General features: G+C 46.2%; 1 protein-coding gene across 2 annotated transcripts in view; it reads left to right on the top strand.

Annotated features, from left to right (window-relative positions):
* RUFY1 (RUN and FYVE domain containing 1) overlaps positions 1 to 23,038 on the top strand; it is a 53,121-nt gene extending 30,083 nt beyond the window's left edge. For both annotated transcript variants that reach the window (XM_073221741.1, XM_073221742.1), the window contains exons 11-18: positions 50 to 217; positions 13,762 to 13,859; positions 15,348 to 15,467; positions 16,052 to 16,181; positions 18,099 to 18,193; positions 19,706 to 19,754; positions 21,357 to 21,434; positions 22,462 to 23,038. In XM_073221741.1, coding sequence (XP_073077842.1) covers positions 50 to 217; positions 13,762 to 13,859; positions 15,348 to 15,467; positions 16,052 to 16,181; positions 18,099 to 18,193; positions 19,706 to 19,754; positions 21,357 to 21,434; positions 22,462 to 22,608 — 885 coding nt within the window. In that variant the 3' untranslated portion in view covers positions 22,609 to 23,038. The remainder of the gene's footprint in view (positions 1 to 49; positions 218 to 13,761; positions 13,860 to 15,347; positions 15,468 to 16,051; positions 16,182 to 18,098; positions 18,194 to 19,705; positions 19,755 to 21,356; positions 21,435 to 22,461) is intronic.

The following is a 23,038-nucleotide window of genomic DNA, read 5'->3' as shown; positions in this document are numbered from 1 at the left end:
ACATTTCTCTGATCTACTTAAACATTTTCCTTGTTCATATCCTTTTAAGGAACTTGAAAAAGAACTGGAGCTACAAATTGGAATGAAAACCGAAATGGAAATTGCAATGAAGTTACTAGAAAAGGATACCCATGAGAAGCAGGACACTCTTGTGGCCCTCCGCCAGCAACTGGAAGACGTCAAAGCAATTAATTTACAGATGTTTCACAAAGTTCAGGTGGGGGTTGGCTTTGTGTCCGTATCACAAACCTGGCTTCCCACTGCTTGTCTGCAGTGCAAAGCTTAGCACAGCCTGCCTTCCAGCCCTGTATCCTCCTCCCTGCAGACACTGGGAATAGACGCATCTGTGAGGACCTGGTGTGTGTCTGACCTTGCCCTAGGCCCTGTTAATGCATTATTGCATTTATTTTATTTGAGTCTCCCAGCAGTCCCTGAGAAAGTCACAGAGTGGGAGGAAATGTAAGTGACAAGGCAGAACCGAGTGCCAGCTCACACGCACCTGGTGGCACAGCTAGTAAGTAGAGCTGAAAACTGAGCTGTGTCGTTTGAGCCAAACTTGAACTTTGCCTGCCATACCTTCACTATCTTCCTGCTGTCTCCTCCTGCCATTACTGATTGTTTGCCCCAGTAAATAGAGAAGTAGGTTAAGGGTAGAAGTTAGTATTCCTCCCAGGCTTTACCATTAAGTTCATCTTGCTGGGGCTCCAGGCCACACAGCAAAGCTGCCTGTCTCCAGTCATTTCAGGGTGGTCAGGGGAGCTCGCCCAGCCAGAGTCAGTCGTCCAGAGTCTGAAAGATGGAGTCTGAAATTGTAACACTTCCTTGCCCAGAAGCTACCCAGAAGGATACTATTCTGTGTCCTTTTTACTTTTCTTTTATTGAAGTTCTGTTTCCTATTTGATTGCCAAAACACTCCCATTTCCTTTTCCATGATGGGGTTACTTGCGGTAACGTCGGTGTCAAAGAGAATGTAAGCACACACGGACAAAGTATGTCATTCGGTCCTTTTTTAAAGCTGATACCTAATCAGTACTGTTACCATAGCAACTGTGAAAACTGAAGGAAAAGGAGAAAAGGAGGAAAACAGTCTCACTCTCCTAATAAGTTGTCTATATTAATTTTTCCATGTTTTCTTCTGGTGGACATGATGTTGATGCATTTCAACTACTGTAATGACTTAGCAGACCCTGCAACAGAGAGGCTTAAAAATGTGGAAGTGTGTGTCTTACATAACAGTTCCAAGGAAAGCATTTCAGTCCAGTAGTGTGTCTCCCTGCAGGCACTCAGGGACCCAGGCTTTCAAAGCCACTCTGGTTGTTACGAGGAAAGCAAGAGTCCAGAGCCTGAGATTTGCTCAGACGGAGAAGTTGCACACATCACTCCATCCAATTACACAGGAAAGTTCTTGGCAGCCCAGCTAGGCTTGGCTGCAAGGGGAGCCTCGGGCCATCATTTCTGGGCTGCAGGCCAGATCGGGGGAGAATGTGGTGTGTCTACCACAGTCAACTTCACGGGGCCAACGGGAAGTCCCATCCAGTCCCTGCACCCTTGGCATCCAGTGCCCAGGTGGTGGGCAGCACCCCATCCAGCCCACATGGCCTGTGTGCAAACCAGAAGACCAGCCATCTTTCTCACATAATCCATTCCACCTGGCATGAAATGGCAGAGCAGAAGCAGGATCAGCTCAGTGGAAATACGTTTACAAAGGGGACACAAAGGGCACACACGACAGTCCCTGGCCCACAGTAGTCCTGGCATCCTCAGGGCAAGGACAGTGAAGGCTGCCTGGGATGCCAGGGGCTCCATTTCTTAGCATGTCTGGTTACCCTGCTTCTGCCTTCTAAGGAACTTGACCCTGACCTTCCTGGTCCCTGAGAAGCCCACCATGGTCCGTGGGACATCAGAAGTGGGCTCTTGGGGCATGCGGCCTGGAGGGTGTATCGGGATTACACAGTCACAGACGTGTGCTTGCTTTGACCATCCCTCAGCCGCGGCCTCCAGTGAGTGTGCCTCCACTCAGACCCCGTGTTGGCCACCATGGTTCAGCGGCCGATTTCTTAGACACACTGCTTGGCCTGCTTCTTTTCTTTGCTGTGTCCCCACCTCTCTCACACACACTGATGGCAGGAGCAGCAGCCTGAAGTGGGTAGGAAGCACCCTAACCTGAGCTCTGCTGCAGGTAGTCCCAGGCTTTTGCCAGTCAGTTTGCAGTTTCCTACCTCCTGGTCCACAAGCAGTGGGCTTTTCTAGCCCGTGAGGCCCCTGCCTTGGGACTCTCCATTCCTGTCCGTCTCTGCAAACCCCTAGCTTACAGGCCCTGTTTGGAAGGCAGCCCCCGCACACACTGGTGTCTGACACACCCTGGAGCCGAGGCCCTGGGACCATGGGTCCCATTTTCTGGGCCTGAGCAAGTGCCCCTTTTCCTGGCTGTTTGTCTCAGCTAAGGAGGGTCGCTAGTGTGCTAGCCTGCACTGTCCTCTGACAGCACCACAGCTGAGCACCAAGCCAGTGCCACTTTCGTCAGGTTTCCTGTGGCGGCAGCCACCCCGCATCCCTCCGGCACTGCTGGGAGTCTGCCAGCCTGTGTTCTCTTCACACCCTTCTCCTCTTCTGGGCCTTCCAGGCAGAGGACGTAGCTGTATCCCTCCGCTCGAGGCACTCTGTCTCCATCTCTCCCCATGTATCTATAGTCTATACACCTCTCTCCCTGTCTCTGCTGCCCTCCTGCCTTTTATCCCCCATCCCGACTCCCAACTTTCCTCTAGGCCAGTGTTCTAAAGTGACTCTTTTCATTTATATGTGTCATTCCGAAACCTGTAGTATCATTTGGAGTACCTGAATTTTAATATGCAGAGCAGCATCGTGCTGCAGCTCTCCTGTCCCTTCGGTCCCCTAGGAGCTGCGTCCATCGTGTGTCTAGCTGACTTTAGCATCTACGTGGTTAGTGTCCTGGCGGGGCTCCCAGTGAGGGACAAACGGTGTTCCGCCCCCTCGCTGGCCAAAGACGACCTGGCAGCTAGCCCACGCAGCTCCCCCAGGTCGGGGAGCCTCTTCCTGGCAGCCGTAAGCTGTAGCGCCCTCTGGCTCGTGGGATGCTGTGTGAGCAGCCAGGTCACCTTCTGGGAGGGCTGCTGGGCTTGTGCTGTGACTGGCGTGGGGTTTGTGCGCTCACTTCCCAGCCCAGTGAGCTTGTGCCTCCCTCCATGTTTGCCTGCCATTTATGTTTCCTCTTTGTGACTGGCCTGTTCCTATTTTTTGTCCTTTTACGGGGATAGGGTTTTCTATCTCTTCCTTTTGGATTAGTGGTAATTCTATCTAGGATCTGAATATTGGTCCCTTATTGGTTTACACATTATAAACATCTCCTGCTCTGTCATCCAGTACCCATCAGTCCTTATTTCTGACGTAGTCAAATGTGCCAGCTCCCACGTTAGGGTATGCAGCTTGAGGTTTTTGTCTGAGAAGCCCTTTCTCAAGCCTAGGTGTCAAAGATACCCTCCACTGGTTTTACAGACCTCTCACATTCACGTTTGTCCTGCGTCTAGAGTCAGCCTTTATATACGACCTTACCTAGGAGTCTGGTTTTCTTTTCCACTGTACAGCAGACCCCTTCAGAGCTAGTCCATTCTTTCCTCACTGACAGGTGGTACCAACTGTCTTGTACCAACATCCTCTACAAAGCGGAATGTCTCCGAGTTTCTGTCTGAATTACCGCTGCTTTGCGGGAAGTGGAGCATCTGGCCGGTAGTATTAGTTGGCAAGGGCTGCTGTAACAGAGTACTGCAGACTGAGAGGCCTAACAGATACGGTCACACTGTGTGGTCCTGGGGGTTAGGGCTCCCCCATACGAACTGGGGAGGGACTCGACTCAACCTATCCCTTAGGTCAGTCAGTCCAGCTCTCTTTGCCCACTTTTTTCCCCTCTTTTCTTTTTCAAGATTGATTTATCTACTTGTAAACCTTTATTCTGGATAAAAATTTTAGAATAGTTAATAAATTTTCTTTTAAAACTCCAGCTGAATTTCATAAATGGAGATTACATTGAATTTATAGGTTAATTTGAGAAAAAATTAACCTCCTGGTATATGAAGCCATTCCATCCAGAGCATCTCTCTCTCTCTCCCCGCTCCCCCGTCTCTCTCTCTCCTGTCCTTTTTACTCTGTAAAGGTCTGGTGTTTTCTCTTGGTGGGTTCCTGGAGTCTTTGTAGTTCTTGTTGCTGGTGTGACTGGCGCTTTCTCTGGCCGCAGCCTCCAGTTGGGCCTTGCTGGGATAGAGAAGTGCTTTGTGCTTGTGAATTGGTCTTGTGTTTGACAGTTTTATTGACCACCTACATGTAATAGTTTGCTTTGATCATACTGGTTTTAGATGTAATTGATCATATGATCAACAAAGACAGCTGAATCTCTTCACTCTCAATTTTTGTGCTTTTTTTCTCTTTTGCTTCTTACCTCTCTGACCAGAGCCTCTAGACTATATTGAACAGTAGTAGAAATCTGAGCAAGTTTGTGGTCCTTATCTCAAAAAGAATGCATCTGAAAGTTCCTCCTGAGATGTCTGGTTTTGAATGAGTTAAGGAAGTTGCCATCTAGTTCTTGTTTGCTCAGAGGTTTTATCATAAATTATTAATGCTTTCTTTTTGCATTTTATCTATTGTGGTATTCATGCTTTTTTTCTCCCTTAGTTATGCTGCAATTTATTTGATAGATTCACACTGCTGGAGTCCTACTTGATTGTAATGTATTTAAATATACTCTTGATTCAGTGAGCTAGTACATTTTATTTATTTATTTTTATTAAGGTATCATTAATGTACACTCTTATGAAGGTTTCACATGAAAAACATTGTGGTAACTACATTCACCCATATTATCAAGTCCCCACACATACCCCGTTGTAGTTGCTGTCCATCAGTGTAGTAAGATGCCAGAGAGTCACTACTTGTCTTCTCTGTGCTACACCGTCTTCCCTGTGACCCCTCCTACACCATGTGTACTAATCATAATACCCTTCAATCCCTTTCTGCCTCCCTCCCCCACCACCTCTCCCCTTTGGTAACCACTAGTCTCTTCTTGGAGTCTGAGTCTGCTGCTGTTCTGTTTCTTCAGTTTTACTTCATTGTTATACTGCACAAATGAGGTAAATCATTTGGTACTTGTCTTTCTCTGCTTGGCTTATTTCACTGAGCATAATACCCTCTAGATCCATCCACGTTGTTGCAAATGGTAATATTTGTTTTCTTCTTATGGCTGAATAGTATTCCATTGAATGGGTAAAGACATCCCACATCTTCTTTATCCATTCATCTACTGATGGCCACTTAGGTTGCTTCCATATCTTGCTATTGTAAATAGTGCTGTGACAAAAATAGGGGGACACCCTATGTTTATTGCAGCACTATTTACAATAGCCAAAGAAATGGAAGCAACCTAAGTGGCCATCAGTAGATGGATGGATAAAGAAGATGTGGTACATATACACAATGGAATATTATTCCATTATATGATTTCACTCATATGTGAAGTATAAGAACAAAGAAAAACTGAAGGAACAAAACAGCAGCAGAATCACAGAACCCAAGAATGGATTAACAGTTACCAAAGGGAAAGGGACTGGGGAGAATGGGAGGGATAAGGGTGGGGAAAAAGGGAGCATTACGATTAGCATGTATAATGTTGGAGGGGCATGGGGAGGACTGTGCAACACAGAGAAGACAAATAGTGATTCTACAACATCTTACTACACTGATGGACAGTGACTGTAATGGGTTTTGTGGGGGAGACTTGGTGAAGGGGGGACCCTAGTAAACAATGTTCTTCATGTAATTGTAGACTAATGATAAAAAAAATAGGGGTGCATATATCTTTTTGAATCTGAGAACTTGTTTTCTTTGTGTAAATTCCTAGTAGAATTCCTGGGTAAAATGGTTTTTCTATTTTTAGTTTTCTAAGGAACCTCCATACTGCTTTCCACAGTGGTTGAACTAGCTTACATTCCACCAGCAGTGCAGGAGGGTTCCCTTTTCTCCGCATACTTGCCAGCATTGGTTGTTCCTAGTCTTTTCTATGTTGGCCATCCTAACTGGTGTGAGGTGATATCTCACTGTGGTTTTAATTTGCATTTCCCTGATAATTAGCAATGTGCCTGCCTGTTGGCCATCTGAATTTCTTCTTTGGAGAATTGTCTGTTCATATCCTCCGCCCATTTTTAATAGGGTTATTTGCTTTTTGGGTGTTGAGGTGTGTGAGTTCTTTATATATTTTGGATGTTAACTCCATGTTGGATATGTCATTTACAAATATATTCTCCCATACCATAGGATGCCTTTTTGTTCTGTTGATGGTGTCCTTTGCTGTACAGAAGCTTTTTAGTTTGATATAGTCCCATTTGTTCATTTTTGCTTTTGTTTCCCTTACTGAGATGTGTTCAGAGAAAAGTTGCTTATGTTTGTATTCAAGAGATTTTTACCTATGTTTTCTTCTAAGAATTTTATGGTTTCATGACTTACATTCAGGTATTTGATCCATTTTGAGTTTACTTTGTGTATGGAGTTAGACAATAATCCAGTTTCATTCTCTTACATGTAGCTGTCCAATTTTGCCAACACCAGTTCTTAAAGAGGCGGTCATATCCCCATTGTATGTTCATAGCTCCTTTATCATATATTAATTGACCATGTATGCTTGGGTCTATATCTGGGCTCTCTATTCTGTTCCATTGATCTATGGGTCTGTTCCTGTGCCAGTACCAAATTGACTTGTGGTGGCTTGTGTCTTGTGTCTTGATTACTGTGGATTTATAGTAGAGCTTGAAGTTGGGGAGTGTAATCCACCCCGCTTTATTCTTCCTTCTCAGGGTTGCTTTGGCTATTTGGGGTCTTTTGTGGTTCCATATGAATTTTAGAACTATTTGGTCTAATTCGTTGAAGAATTCTGTTGTTATTTTGATAGGGATTGCATTGAATCTGTAGATCGCTTTAGGCAGGATAGCCATTTTTTGACAATATTAATTCTTCCTATCGATGAGCACGGGATGTATTTCCATTTATTGGTACCTTCTTTAATTTCTCTCATGAATGTCTTGTAGTTTTCCAGGTATAGGTCTTTTACCTCCTTGGTTAGGTTTATTCCTAGGTATTTTATTCTTTTTTGATACAGTTGTGAATGGAATTGTTTTCTTGATTTCTCTTTCTGCTAGTTTATCATTAGTATCTAGGAATGCAACAGATTGCTGTGTATTAATTTTGTATACTGCAACTTTGCTGAATTCAGTTATTCTAGTAGTTTTGGGGTGGATTCCTTAGGGTTTTTATGCACAATATCATGTCATCTGCAAACAGGGACAGTTTAACTTCTTCCTTACCAATCTGGATGCCTTTTATTTCTTTGTGTTGTCTGATTGCCATGGCTAGGACCTCCAGAAGTTTGTTGAATAAAAGTGGGGAGAGTGGGCATCCTTGTCTTGTTCCTGATCTTAAAGGAAAAGCTTTCAGCTTCTCTCTGTTAAGTATAATGTTGGCGGTGGGTTTGTCATATATGGCCTTTATTATGTTGAGGTACTTGTCCTCTATACCCATTTTGTTGAGAGTTTTTATCATGAATGAATGTTGAATTTTATCAAATGCTTTTTCAGCATCTATGGAGATGATTGTGTGGTTTTTGTCCCTCTTTTTCTTGAAGTCATATATGATGTTGATAGATTTTCCAATGTTGTACCATCCTTGCTTTCCTGGGATGAATCCCACTTGATCATGATGGATGATCTTTTTGATGTATTTTTGAATTTGGTTTGCTAATAGTTTGTTGAACATTTTTGCATCTATGTTCATCAGAGATATTGGTCTGTAATTTTCTTTTTTTGTGGTGTCTTTGCCTGGTTTTAGTATTAGAGTGATGCTGGCCTCATAGAATGAGTTTGGAAGTATTCCCTCCTCTTCTACTTTTTGGAAAACTTTAAGGAGGATGGGTATTAGGTCTTCACTAAATGTTTGATAAAATTCAGCAGTGAAGCCATCTGGACCAGGAGTTTTGTTCTTAGGTAGTTTTTTTTATTACCAATTCAATTTAGTTGCTGGTAATTGGTCTGTTCAGATTTTCTGTTTCTTCCTGCATCAGCCTTGGAAGGTTATATTTTTCTAAAAAGTTGGCCGTTTCTTCTAGGTTATCCAGTTTGTTACCATATAATTGTTCATAGTATTCTCTCATAATTCTTTGTATTTCTGTGGTGTCCGTAGTGATTTTTCCTTTCTCATTTCTGATTCTGTTTATGTGTGTAGACTCTCTTTTTTTCTTGATAAGTCTGGCTAGAGGTTTATCTATTTTGTGTATTTTCTTGAAGGACCAGCCCCTGCTTTCATTGATTTTTTTCTATTTTGTTCTTCTCGATTTTATTTATTTCTGCTCTGATCATTATTATGTCCCTCCTTCTACTGACTTTGGGCCTCATTTGTTCTTCTTTTTCTAGTTCCATTAACTGTGAGTTTAGACTGTTCATATGGGATTGTTCTTTCCTGAGGTAAGTATACTTCCCTCTTAGCACAGCCTTTGCTGCATCCCACAGATTTTGCAGTATTGAGTTATTGTTGTCATTTTTCTCCTTACAATGCTTGATCTTTGTTTTTATTTGGTCACTGATCCATTGATTATTTAGGAACATGTTGTTAAGCCTCCATGAGTTTGTAGGCTTTTTTGTTTTCTTTACATAATTTATTTCTAGTTTCATACCTTTGTGGTCTGAGAATCTGGTTGGTGAAATTTCATTCTTTTTGAATTTACTGAGGCTGTTTTTGTGGCCTCGTATGTGATCTATTCTTAAAAATGATCCATGGGCACTTGAGAGAAGAATGTGTATCCTGCTGCTTTTGAGTGTAGAGTTCTGTAGATGTCTGTTAGGTCCATCTATTCTAATGTGTTGTTCAGTGCCTCTGTCTCATTACTTATTTTCTGTCTGGTTGATCTATCCTTTGGAGTGAGTTGTGTGTTGAAGTCTCCTAAAATGAATGCATCACTTTCTATTTCCGCCTTTAATTCTGTTAGTATTTGTTTCACATATGTACGCACTCCTGTATTGGGTGCATAGGTATTTATAATGGTTATATCCTCTTGTTGGACTGACCCTTTTATCATTATGTAATGTCCTTCTTTGTCTCTTATGACTTTCTTTGTTTTTAAGTCTGTTTTGTCTGATACAAGTACTGCAACTCCTGCTTTTTTCTCCCTGTTAATTGCATGAAATATCTTTTTCCATCCCTTCACTTTTAGTCTGTGTATGTCTTTGGGTTTGAAGTGAGTCTCTTTTAGGCAAAATATAGACAAGTCTTTTTTTTATCCATTCAGTGACCATATGTCTTGATTGGTGCATTCAGACCATTTACATTTTGGGTAATTATCGATAGTATGTACTTATTGCCATTGCAGACTTCAGATTCATGGTTACCAAAGGTTTAAGGGTATCTTCCTTACTATCTAACAGTCTAATTTAACTCACTTAGTGTGCTATTACAAACACAATCTAAAGGTTCTTTTCTTTCTTTCCTCCTTTTTCTTCCTCCTCCACTCTATATGTTAGTTACCGTGTTCTGTACTCTTTGTCTATCCCTTAACTGACTTTGGGGGTGGTTGGTTTCATTTTGCATCTGCTTAATAATTAATTAATCTACTTTCTTTACTATGGTTTTATTTCTTCTGGTGGTAGCTATTTAGCCTTAGGTACACTCCCATTTATAGCAATCCCTCTAAAATACACTGTAGAGATGGTTTGTGGGAGGTAAATTCTCTCAGCTTTTGCTTATCTGGAAATTGTTTAATCCCTCCTTCAAATTTAAATAATCTGATAATCTTGCCGGGTAAAGTATTCTTGGTTTGAGGCACTTCTGCTTCATTGCGTTAAATATATCATGCCACTCCTTTCTGGCCTGTGAGGTTTCTTTTGAGAAGTCTGATGATAGCTTAATGGGTTTTCCTTTGTATGTGATCTTTTTTCTTTCTCTGGCTGCTTTTAACAATCTGTCCTTATCCTTGATCTTTGCCATTTTAATTATTATGTCTTGGTGTTGTCTTCCTTGGGTCCCTTGTGTTGAGGGGACCCCAACACCTCCATGGCCTGAGATACTGTCTCCTTCCCCAGACTGGGGAATTTTTCAGCAATTACTTCCTCAAAGACACTTTCTATTCCTTTTTCTCTCTCTTCTGTATGTAGCTCCATGAGCATGTTTATGATTTTTATATTGAAATCTCTTTCATGTAGATTGATAAGTTCAGTTTCACTTGGCCCTCTTTCTGGTGTTTTGCAATTTTGGTTTGAACCAGGTTCCTTTGACGTTTCATATTTGTATGTGGCACCCTCTAGTGCCCAGAAGCTCTACTCTTTGGAGCTGCTCAGCACCTGGAGTGATGGCAGGGGTTGAGTTGGTGCCTGTCCAGAGGAAAAAGGTCTTTCCTGCTTCCCAGCTGCAATGACTGTCTCCAGTGCCAGGGCCAGCTCTTTCAGGATTTGATGAATTTGTATATTTTCATGTTATATGTGGTTTTGGGAGGAGGTTCTCTAGCTAGTACATTTTATTATGTGTAACATATGGGTTTATATAGTTGACCCATGGACAACACTGGTTCCAACTGTGTGAGTCCACTTACATGCAGATTTTTTTCAATAAGTATCTTAGAAGTTTTTTTGGAAATTTGCAACAATTTGAAAAAAAGATTTTCTTTTCTCCAGATTTATTGTAAGAATACAGTAGGTGATACATATAACACACAATATGTATTGGTCAGTTGTTTATGTTATCAGGAAGGTTTCTAGTCAACAGTAGCCTATCAGGAGTTAAGTGTTGGGAGGGGATTAAAAGTTATATGTGGATTTTCAACTATATGGGGGGTTGGTGCCCCAACTCCTAAGTTCAAGAGTCAGCTGTGTATTTGATGGACCTCTAATTTTCTTTCCTTTTACTAACCTTATTTGGCTTCACAATCTAGGTTGGATTGGCATTACAAAATAAGCTTTCCTGCTCTCTTTATCTGGAATAATTCATACTAGATGGCAAATCTGTGTATTTGTGTGTGTGTTATTTTGGTTTGGTTTGGTTTTACAACAATAGTATGGCTCCTTTCAAGTTTCCGGACCAATTCTAATGTGTGTGTGTGTCTGGGGTGGTCTTCCCATGCACACTATGGAGCAATCCTCCAACACCAGCAGGGTATTGGAGAGCACAATGCAATTCTGATACTGTCTGCCCAGAGACAGCATTAGAGTCCTCACAGTAAGGGCTTTGTCCTACAAGAGTGCCCTCCACCTCCTGCTCCAGATCCTGGCTGCAAGAGCCAGGCAGTTCCCTGTGCTTCTGACTTACTGGCTACAGATTGGAGATTCCCACACTTCCCCCTTAGGGTCGATTAATTAATAGAGCAGCTCACAGAACTCAGGAAAACATGTTTGCTTGCCAGTTTAATAAAGGGTACCATAAAGGATACAAGTTAACAGCCAGAGGAAGAGAGACATAGGGCAAGGTCCATGTGGGGTAAAATTGCAGTATTTCCAGAATCCCTGGCCTAGCTTTAGTCCATTTCCATATTAATAGGTGTTTCTTCCTGCAGCCCCCAGGAACAAGGGGTAGAGAGAAGCTGTTCTCTCCTCCCCTCTATTGCACAATTGGTCTGGTGCCTGTCAGTTGCCAGAGCTCTGCCTGAAGAGTTCCTCCTGGAAGGGGCAGGGGAAGAGGTGCGTGCATTCTGGTTGGGAGAGAAAACAGGAGAGCAAGAGCAGTGGCTGAGGAGGTGAATGGAGCCAGGCTGCTTGTAAGAAAATAAAAGGTTTCTCCCAATCTAGCTTTTCCCTTGACTGATTTCGGCTTCACCAGTTTCACTGGTTCATTCACCCCAGGCTGGGAACATGCTTCCTTGCAGAGCTACAGTCCCAAATAAAGGTGTTTCAGTCCTCGTGGAGCTTAGGGCCTGGCTCAGTGACACACGGATTTGGTCTGGTTCCCCAAGCACAGAACCTCTCTCCACAGAGAAGCAGGATGCAAAAGAGCAACATATTCTTCTCAGGGGTTTTGTTTGAGGACTTCATTGAATATAGTCATGACTGACTAAATCATTGGCTCAACCTTTTTGGTGGGGTCCAAAAGTCTCTTATTAACATGACAGGACACCCATTGCACCTTTAAGACTCTACAGGGTTACCAGGAACTGTGAATTAAGACCACCTATACCTGGGAAATAATGTATTTGGTCATATGAATGACCAAATATGTATTTCTTACAGCTCATTATATCACAGCAGGAGTCCTCAGAAAGTTTTGAGAACCCACCTGTGTTAGGGGATTCTTCTAGGATGGGGGCTCTGCAGGTAGGAAGACTTTGGTTACCATTTTAATTTATTGAATGCTCACTGGCCTACTCATATTTTCTATTCCTTTTCAGGAAATTTTTGGTATTTTTAATATTTTTTCCAAAAATGTATCATATTTTGTTTAGGTTTTCTAATGTTTTGGTTCACAGTTGTTCATAATTTTCTTTTCCAAATTTTTTAATCTCTTTCATTCAGCATTTTCTTAATTGTCCTTTTTTTATTCCATCTAGAACAGGTGTGTCTCTTCTAATAATCTTTTCAAAGAAGCAGCTTTTTTCCTAATATTCTTTATTGTTTATTGTTGTTCCTTATTTCATTGATTTTCATATCTACCCTCACTTTTATTATATTCTTTCTTTTGGGGGGGTGCTTTCTAGCTCATTTTCAACTTTTGAAATGCATGCTTAACTCACCTGTTTTACTGGCTTTTAATTTTGTGAACAATTTTATTCAAAGTTGAAAGTTACCCTCAAGTACTGCTTTAGCTCTGGCCCTCAAATTTTGACAAAGTATTTCATCTAAGAAACACATTTTTCACATTTTAGCATCTCTGAGATCTAGATGTATCTTACACTTGATGGTATGACATTTCCAGTAGTAGTGTTTTCTTTCTTAGTGGTCTATAAAATTAGGGTGCATCTAACTCAGTAGCATCTTCAACACAATTAAATATTATACAGTGTCTTCATTGTCTTTCAGCTGTAAGTATTTCACAATTTCTCTTTTGGTTTTTTTTTTAGCTCAATGTTTTTTTTGTAATATACTATTTAGTTCCCAATATGAGATGCTTTTGCCCTCCTTTTGTTGTCTAATTTATTACATTAAGGTCAGAGAATATAGTCTGTAAGTTATATCTTAGGAATGCATTAGGACTTCCTTCTATCTTTAGTCTTTCTGTATCCTTTCGTTTCCAGAGTGTCTCTGGCAGACACACAGGAACGCAGTGCTTTCTTGCCCCCTCCCAGTCACTTCCATCTGCTGTGGTTAAAAGCCTCGACTCAGAAAGTCACTCAGCTGAGGGTCTGAACTCAGCCCCACCATGCCTATGCTCTAGCCTTCAACCAGAAGCCTCTCTCCTGCTCAGAGAAGTGGGACTAACAAGGCCCACCAGGAGACCTCTGCAGAGTCAGATGAACTCGGGGATGTGTTTGGCACAAGAACTGGCTGCTCAGTAACACGGAATCAGATCCAACTCTGAAGCTCCTTTTCGACAAAGAGCATGGACCATTCATTGGTGGAGGAGAACAAAAGGTGACATCACCTGCCTTGTTACCTTTCTTTCTGTTGCTAAAGCTGAGCAGCAGTTAGTGAGATGCTCTTGAAGGTGTTGGAAAAGTGTGAGGTGAACAGTTATGCCCACTTGTAACCCAGAGCAGGTGCAGGTGAGAGAGTGTGACCCCTCTCCTTGCTTTTGCAGAATGCAGAGAGCAGTTTACAACAGAAGAATGAAACCATCACATCTTTTGAAGAAAAATCCAATCAAGTTATGTCTACCATGAAACAAATGGAAGAAAGGTAATCACTTCCCCCTGGTAGATATTTCGTAGAAGGTTCTGTGCATTCTCAAGACCTAGGGACTTACTCAGTCTATCTCAAAAGTACAGACAACTTGGGTTGACTGTCCTTCAGGTCTGTAAGGAGGCTGAATTCCCCAGCCTCACCTAAGCCATGTGTTCACTTAACTTTTAGGCTACTGTACCATACTGTCCTCCAGGGTGGGTGAGGAGGGGATGGTCAGACTATACAGTAAGCACCTTGGCACTGTCACATTTAAATACCGTATCAGTAGTGGATAAGACTAGGGTCTAAAAATATGCCCACACAAATAAGGACAACTGATTTTTCTACAAAGGTACAAAGACAGTTCAATGGAGGAAGAAAAGTATTTTCAATAAATGAATTAGACATCTGTAAGCAAAAAAAAAATGAGCCTTGATCTGTATACCTCACACCTTATATAAAAAGTAACTCAAAGTGGACCATAAGTCTGAATAAAACTTAAAAAGTAAGTAAAAGTTAAAATTATAAAGCTTTTTAGAGGAAAATCTTCATGACTTTGGGTTAGACAGAGGCCTTAAATGTGACATAAAAGCAAATCCATAGGAGAAAACCTTGATAAATTGGACTTTATCAAAATTTAAAACTTTTGTTCTGTGAAAGACATGGTAAAGAGAATAAAAAGACATGTTATATAGATTGGGAGAAATTTTGCAAATCACGTATTTGAAAAGAACTTGTATCCAAATATATAAAGATCTTAAAATTCAATCTAATCTAAAAATGGACAACGGAAGAATGAGATGCCACTATATACCTATTAGAACAGCTAAGTGAGTTTTTTTACAGACAATACCAAGTGGTGGTGAAGCTGGAAGCCACTGGAACTCATATGTTACTGGTGGAAATGCAACAGTGCAACCACTTTAGAAAACAGTTTCTTAGAGCTCTACATCCTCTTGCCATATGACCCAGCCATCCCACTCCTGGCTATTTGCCCAAGAGAAACGAAAATTTATGTTCATACAAAATCTGTACATGAGTATTTATAGCAATTCTATTCATAATTGCTGAGAACTAGAAGCAACCCAAATGTGTTTCACTGGGTGACGGATAAGCAAAGTAGCACTCCCTACAATGAACTATGAACACTGATTGCAGTCATACATGCTGTGCTCAGAGAAAGAAGCCAGTCTCAAAAGTTTGTATAAAGTTAATTCCATTCATGTGACATTCTGGAGAAGACAAAGCCACAGGTCAGCATATGGGTGACTGTCAGGGCAGGGGCAGGAACAGGCAGGCGTGGCTGCGAAGGGCAGGACTAGGGAGTCTTCCAGATCCCAGGGCTGTGCAGGATCCTGATGGAATGTATACGGGTGCTAAAACTCAACTAGACACACATGAGAGTCACTTCTACTGAATATCAGTGTTAATGTAAAGGAAAAAATTCAGGAATTAAAACATGAAAAACTCAGTTAAATCCTGAGGCCGGATCCTTTTCTCTAGGTTGCAGCATTCGGAGAGGGGGCGCCAGGGGGCAGAGGAGCGGAGCCAGAGGCTGCAGCAGGAGCTGGGTGCCAGGACCAGCGCCTTGCAGCACCAGCTTGTCCAGCTGCACGAACAGTGGTAGGCCCACGGGGCGGCTCGCGGCCACCTCCCAGCGCCGCGGTCTCGTCTGCCAGGCTGGCACGAGGCTGGGGGCGGATGTGCTAAGTACAAGGGAGAGCTCGAGGAGGAGATAAGCCGCAGCTGGGCTCCCCGTTTACAAATGAGCATTACAGATGAGGCTCCAGGGGTGCCCGGGTCCCCAGGGCTTCGCGGGGGGGAGGGGAGCCGGGGGAGTGGCTCGCTGCTGACCGTCAGGAACTTGCTCCGGCCTCAGGCCCCGGTATCCCCCGTTGTCGCCTGGCTCCGGGTGGGAAAAGCGGAATGAAGGTTGTACTCGCTGGCCCCTCGGGTGTCCCTCCCAGTAGACGATTCTGCTCGGGCGGTATTGTGCGGTGCAGGCGTTTCAGAGTTCTCCGCCCTCCTGTGCGTCCCGGGCTGCCCGCCAAGTGTGTGCCTGTGCCCACGCTTTGGGGAAGGGCTTAGTTGCTTACTGGCAGTTCGGATTCCTGCGGATTCCCCGATCCCTGTGCGGTGAAGTGGGTTGTGGGTTTTCCACGTAAATCTCCCAGGGAAACTAACTCTGGTTCATTTTGGGAGAACAGCTCAAGTCTGGACAAAGAGTTGAAATCAGAAAAAGAGCGCAGGCAAGCCCTCCAGCGGGAACTGCAGCGTGAGAAGGACGCTTCCTCACTACTCCGAGCAGAGCTACAGCAAGTGGAGGGCCTGAGAAAGGTGCGGTGGGGGCTCCCTGGGAGAACGAGAGCTGCTGGCGCCCCCAGAGGCTCCTGGCTCAGACCCTGCCAGCACCTGCCCGCTGTGTGCCGGCCCCGCGCTGGGAGGCTCCTCACCTGCGGAGCTTCTGCTCAGGAAGCCAAAGGCAAAGCCTAAGCCAGTGTGCGGAGCAGCGGGCCTCCCTGGTGAACGCTGTGAAGAGAACACAAAGGAAAATGTCCCCGTGGTGGGGCAGGGCAGCCTGGGAAGAGAGTCGGATCACAGCAGGGACAGCCATGCAGGGACAGGGGAGTGGGTGACTCTGTTGCAGTGAAGGAGTAGAAAGGGCGGCGTGGCTGAGGCGGCACGAATGCTGAGGCGGAGGGCCAACCACTGTGTGGAGAATGGATGGTAGGCATGCAAAAAAGGAAACGGGGAGGGACCAGAAAACATTTAAACAAGTGCCAGTCCACACCTTTACCCCCGAGGTGGGCAGTCTGTCTGCCCCGGGTTACCACCTGGTCCTGGGTCAACGCAGGGAAGCACACTGAACCAGAGCCCTAAATCTCCCTGTCTATCCCCAGTCACCTCAGTCCTCTGGAGGCCTCACCTCACTTGGAGGCAAAGCCGGGGTCCTGTGGTGAACTGCAGGAGAGGAGGGTGGCATGCCCAAATGGGGCTTTGGCCTGGCTGTAGAACCAGACCTCCCAGGAACTCAGGCAGTCTAGTTTTCCCCCATGGTAGAGTCACCAGACATCTCCCCAGCAAGCAGGAAGGTCCAGCCAGTTCTGGTTTGAAGGTGGCTGTAGCTTCTTGAGCTGCTGGGGGGCATCTCTGGCCTCCACAGCTTTGCCCCGTGGGGCCGGCGGCTGGGTGCACCCTCTGCTCCAGGCAGCCTTCCTGCACCACACCATCCCTGGAGGTAGGTCCCTGGGCCCGGGGCAGCTTTCAGACCTGGACTATCATGGTAATCACTGGATCAGGTACGAAAGAGCCATTTGAGCTGAGAAACTGATTTCTGTTGGGAAGTGCCTAGAGCCAGTCCCAGGGTGGGACTGCTAGGGGCAGCATAAGTTCCCCAAGAACTGCTCAGGCTTGCAGGGGAGGAAAGGAAACAGAGGGCAGAAGAGGACTTCTAGAAAGTTCTGCATCATGAAACATGCCCCCTTAACTCCATTTCAGAATACATTGGTCTAAGATTTTCATTACACACTCTCCCCACATACACACCACAAAATGTGCCTAACCTCACCGTGAGCCTGTGTGTGCCTGTGTTCACAAGCTCTGGGGCAGAAGGCCCAGGGGCCACTGCAGGGGAACTGCCTGCCGCTCAGGCCTAAGCCCCACTGCTGCCCCAGTCTGCCCAGAACGCCATGTTACTGTCCTGGGGCTTCATCCAGACCCTCTCCAGCCTGTCCTCAAGGGGCACTGGCCCCAGGCTACACACGGGTATCAGTGACGCCCCAGTGAGCACCACTCCCCCCTGCAGGCTTCAGTGAGGTCCCCGATCTTGGCCTTCACAGCCTGTTCACCCACTCTCAGAGAATTTTGACCAGCCCTTTCCAAAACAGTTTATTCAGGCTATTTGTATAAGGTTCTTCATCTGTGTACTTTTTGAGATAGTTTGTTTTAAAAGTATTTTACTAGAAACTCAGGCAGTCTTATGTGCCCTGCAAGGGGGGCTGCTTTGAATGTGCCTGAGGCACATGGCTTCCCCCTTCCCCAGCCACAGGGCCACTCCTGTTGGGCTCATATTCTGGTGGCCCATTCTGGAGAAACAAGATGAGAGGTGATCTGTGAGATGACTTGTCTTGAAGTTCATACAGTAACCCTGCTTTTTGCTCTTGAAAAACCTTCTGACCTGCTTGTTGCCGTAATGACTAGACCTTTAAAAAGGACTTTGAATTCTCTGTGAAGCATGTGGTTTGTTCACTTTAGGAGCTAAAGGAGCTCCAGGACGAGAAGGCAGAGTTGCAGAAGGTTTGCGACGAGCAGGAACAAGCCCTTCAGGAGATGGGGCTGCACCTCAGCCAGTAAGAACCCTGCTCTCCCACCTACTGCCTACATCAGGGCCCCCACCAGGGGAGTCACAGCCTACCCACCACACACTCATGCCCTGGACCAGGTTCCGTTGTCAGGAAGGCAGGCCTCGATGACAGCACTGACTTCATTATTTATTAATTTTTCTAGTGACCAGAACCCTCACATTCACTAACTCAGCATTCAGGCCCTGAGGCATGGCTTGCTTGTTCAGCCTGCAGTCGACCCAGAAGGAGCGAGGTCATTTGGGAGGCCAAGCCTGCTGCGGTGGGAGCGTGGTAACCACTACTTACCTTTCTGGGCTGGATACTCACACCCCGAGTCTGTCCATCAGTCTCTGCTGGTACTGAGGGAGCAGAGCCCAGTGCTTATGTCTCCTTTGACTTGGTGGCTCTCATCCTTGGTGCCTTAGTCCTGCCAGTGTGCTATAGGTCACACTGCAGATGGTGGGACTTGTCCATTGTATTATTACTGCATTTTCACACCCATGGCCAGTTTTTTCTCCTTATCTGATTGCACATGACAGAAATTCAATTCAAACTGGCTTAAGCAAAAACAGCCATCAGGAGTCAGTCTCTGCCTCCCAATCTGCTGCCCTGCCTGCTGCTTCCCTCCAAGCAGGGCTGGTCCCCACAGGGCTATCTATCAGGAACAGAAGTTCCTTTCTCCATAGCCCCTGCAGGGCCCTCGGGTTGACTCGCCACTCTCACCAGTCCTGTACCTGTGCCTGATGCAAGTGTGGTGGCCAAATTGACAGGGGTCTAATGGCCAGCACAGAGCACACAGTGGCTGGCATAGAGCACACAGTGACCAGAAAAGGCCTAGAGATGGAGACTAACGTGTGAATGAACTGGAAACACGCTAACATGGTACGCAGATCAGGCTAATCCAGTGACAATTTAGGCTAATCTCAGTTTTTAAGGGCTCAGACCATTCCCCCCAAATTACATGTCCATGGTATTTCATTTCATCTGGTTTAATTCTACCAGTGCAGACCATGTTCAGCCCTGTCAAGATCTTAGGTGGGCAGCTAAGGAATTGTTCTTAACACTAGGAATGGAGCAAGAACAAATGACCATGCCTCCTGGGCCCAACCATCCTAGACTGAGCAGGTGGCAGGAAAAGGGCCAGGGAGGGCCCTGCAGACTCGGGGTCCTGCCCTGGGGAAGCCCAAGCCTAATAAAGGTGCACCTCCCCCTACTCAGGCACACACCACGCATGGGAACGTACTCCCAGGGGAGCCAGAAACCTGGCTTCCAGGAGATAATTCTCAGGTTTTAAACAGCTGCAACTATTTCTGTCTTTGAAAACCCTGCAGCTCAACAGTCTGTCCTTGGGCCAGATTCTGTTCATAGGCTCAGCCTCAGACAGTGGACGTGCGCCAAGGTGATGAGCTGACTCTGGGATGACAAACAGGTGGAAAGCCAGCATTTTAGAACAGCTCATGTTATGCTCCTCATACATGTCTATCACCCTCACTGCTATGAATGATTTTTTTTTTTAAGGTCCAAGCTGAAGATGGAAGATATCAAGGAAGTCAATAAGGCCCTGAAGGTAGTGGGTTATTAATGTTACCAGCCTAAGAACACAGAGCTGTTAGCTAGCTCATCTAAGGCTCTGCAGGCTCTAGGTTTTTGTGTGGCAGAGGGGTGGGGGTTATCACTCCTTTACAAAGACAGCATTGCTCAGAGCCATGTAACTTGGCAGAGATGTGATGCTGACAAGTGGCAGGGTGCAAACTGGAACTTAGGTCTGCCCTCAGCTGTTGTTTAACAGTAGGCCTAGATCACAGCTGCCCTGAGGAAGGACGAGGACAGTGGCAGAGAGAGATCAGGGGTTGTTAGAGAGAGACCCTTCCTTCCCAAGAGGGAGGCCAAAGGCCACCCTACTCTACTGCAGTGCCATTTCTGAGGAGGACTTAAGTCCTGGGCTGGGCCCAATCTCAGGATCATTTTGGGAAGACAGAATGACATACATCACTTAAGGAAAGTGGAAGCACATGGACCAGGTGACCTAGTGCGGGTGGCAGGCTGGCCTGCTGGGGAAGGAACAGTGCGGGGTGCAGGTCAGAGCAGAAGGGACAGCCCACCTGTGGCAGAAGCTCTCACCCTTGAGCGCTTCCCACGTGTGCTGGAGCAGAGCCCAAATGACTGGGCATCTGACTTCCAAGCGCTCCGCAGGTCAGAGGCAGCACAGCAAACTCAGAGCAGCTAACAGCCTAGACCTGTACTTAAGCTCCGTTTATTTCATCCTCCCTATAGATTGAACGCTTCTGGATGTAATTGCTGAGCTGCATATCTTTATGTCCCTTGCACTGCACAGAAGTGTTTGCACAAAAGGACAGCTAACAGCACCAGAGGGAGGATACAAATAAAACGGGGCTCTAGAGTTACCGGGAGCTATTGGACACAAGGCTGAAGCTCTGGGTGCCTTGCCACAGCTCCTAGTCCTAGATCAGTGTCTTCAGGAAAGCCACATCCAGGAGATGCTGATGAGCCAGAGCAGCACATCAGGCCTTGGACCCCTATAAACAGTCCCTGAGGCTGAATAAATCATATCCTAGTTCCCCTCAGGACCTCCAGAAAGGTCTCTCTCAAAGCTTGTCGCCTCCTCTGCAGAATGGAGACATCTGCCTCTCCTTGCTCTGAGGATCGGGTGCTGAGCATTGAAGGGCTTCCCATCTCTAGGGCAAAAGCACGGAGCCTTGTCTCTGTAAGGATCACTTACAACTGTTCTAGTCTAACGGGGTCCACCCTTCTCCCTCCTGCCAGTCAGGTGGGCACTTCAGAGAGCGTCTCAGCCAGGGTTGGGTTGCAAGCAACAGATCCTGAGTGTGGTTACCTCAGCCGAAGGGCATTTATTGAAAGGTGGGTGGGTCTCAGGTTAACCCAAGGCTGGAGAATGTCTTGCAGCCCAGGGGAAACCTGCAGAGGGAAGCCAGAGCCAAGGACAGGCCCCATCTGTAACATGTGAGCTCCAGCTATGCTCAGGGTGGGGGACAGTCCTCCAAGGCTAGTAGATCTAGTGGAAAAGAGAGGCCTCAGATGGGAACTGGGTGCTTTTAGGAAAGGGACAGCAGGGGCTGGGCAGCCAGAATACAGCTGAAGGCCCGCCAGTTGCTGAGCCATAACATGGGTTCTGTCCTGTCCTCCTCAGGGCCATACTTGGCTGAAAGACGATGAAGCAACACACTGTAAGCAGTGTGGAAAGGAGTTCTCCATTTCCCGGAGGAAGGTACGTCACTGGCTTTGCCTCATTCCAGGAAAAGCCCAGGGCCTCACCCCTGCATGTGTTGGCCTAGCACATGCAGCGGGCTTCTGAGCCTGCCCCTTTCTGGGAACCCTAGACAGTCAGCCACAGGCCTTTTCCCTCCCAAGTCCTTTCGATTACTGGCCAATTTCTTTAGGAAGTTGGGGCTGTTTTGTGTGCAAAGGTGGTCTACATGAGTGGATCATATTCTAAGTACCAGCATCCAGCTCAATCAGGGAAAAACAATCTCTAGTGAACCCGTGGGCAGCAGGTCTGAGAACAGGCATCTGAGCAGCACTGGAAGATCCCTGGCAATCTGGGCAGGGCAGTGGCCAGAGCAGCCTGCCTCAGGACCCAGGCAGGTGGGTGGGTCAGGGCAGTGCATCAGTGCCCCAAAAGGAATGCCTGTCACACTGCCACCCCCTGCCCCCACCTACCGCTCTCTAACAGCCTCTGGAAAAGCAGAAGCAAAAAACTTCCAAATTCCAGGCAAGGCCTTGCCATTACATTGGGGGCTACACACAGCCCTCCTGAGGCTGCCTTTGAGATCACATGAGCCTACAAGGCCTGCTGCAGTGGGTGCTCCACAAGGTCTAGCTGTCCCCACCCTTGAATGGCTGAATTCAAGGTGTTTATCTAGCCCACGGGGACGATGCGAGTGATGCCAAGAGCAGCACCCACACAGGCCCATCCTGGTGTCGCAATGTGCCCAGGTTCACGGCAGCCATTTATACAACAGGATGCCCTATCTGGAGGAGCCGGCCAGAGATCCTCCCGTGCCCTGCCGTGGGGGCTGCCAGCTCGCTGCATTAGTCCAGTAAACAGTTTAGACAAAACCCTTGTCAGGCAAGTGCAGCCACAGCAACCCTCCAAAACGGAGAAGCAATGGTCTAGATGCCTCTGTAGGCTGACATGCTTTCTGGAAGAGGAATTTACTGTTAGGGGCTGGGAAGACAGGGCGGGTGTGCAGACAGGGTGCGGCAGCCAGGTGACGCCTGCTCCCATCTTCCAGCACCACTGCCGGAACTGTGGCCACATCTTCTGCAGCACGTGCTCAGGGAATGAGCTGGCCCTGCCCTCCTACCCCCGGCCGGTGCGTGTGTGTGACGGCTGCCACACGCTGCTACTGCAGCGCTGCTCCTCATGCCCTGGCTCCTGAGGCCCAGCAGCCTCGGGCTCCCTGGACAGGGCCACATGCCACTAAGGGGACGACCACGGCTCGCCAAGTCTGCTCACCAGTGACTCAGGGGGAAGACAACGGATCCTCGCCCAGCTGCAGGCCCTGGAACACAGCTCACCAGTTTGGAAGCTGCACAACTTTTTTTGCCAAACTGTATGGAATTAACTCCTCTGGATTGAAATTTCCTTCTCACTTGGCCACTTTATTGGTTTTGGCTCAGATCCTAACAATGATTTTGCTACTACCCTTTTTCACTTTTAAAGAATTCACCTATTTTGCAGCAATCGTAGTATTGGGGGTAATTTATCACCTCAGTGTGCCTTCCCTGCCTCAGTCAAAAGACTTGCCATTTCACACCCTTGTGTCCATCACTGGCCCTGCAATAAAACCATTTATTTTTCACTCTGGA

The sequence above is a fragment of the Manis javanica genome, chromosome 14 (genome assembly GCF_040802235.1).
Source record: "Manis javanica isolate MJ-LG chromosome 14, MJ_LKY, whole genome shotgun sequence".
Classification (NCBI taxonomy): domain Eukaryota; kingdom Metazoa; phylum Chordata; class Mammalia; order Pholidota; family Manidae; genus Manis; species Manis javanica.
This window is presented reverse-complemented; position numbering and strand designations above follow the sequence as displayed.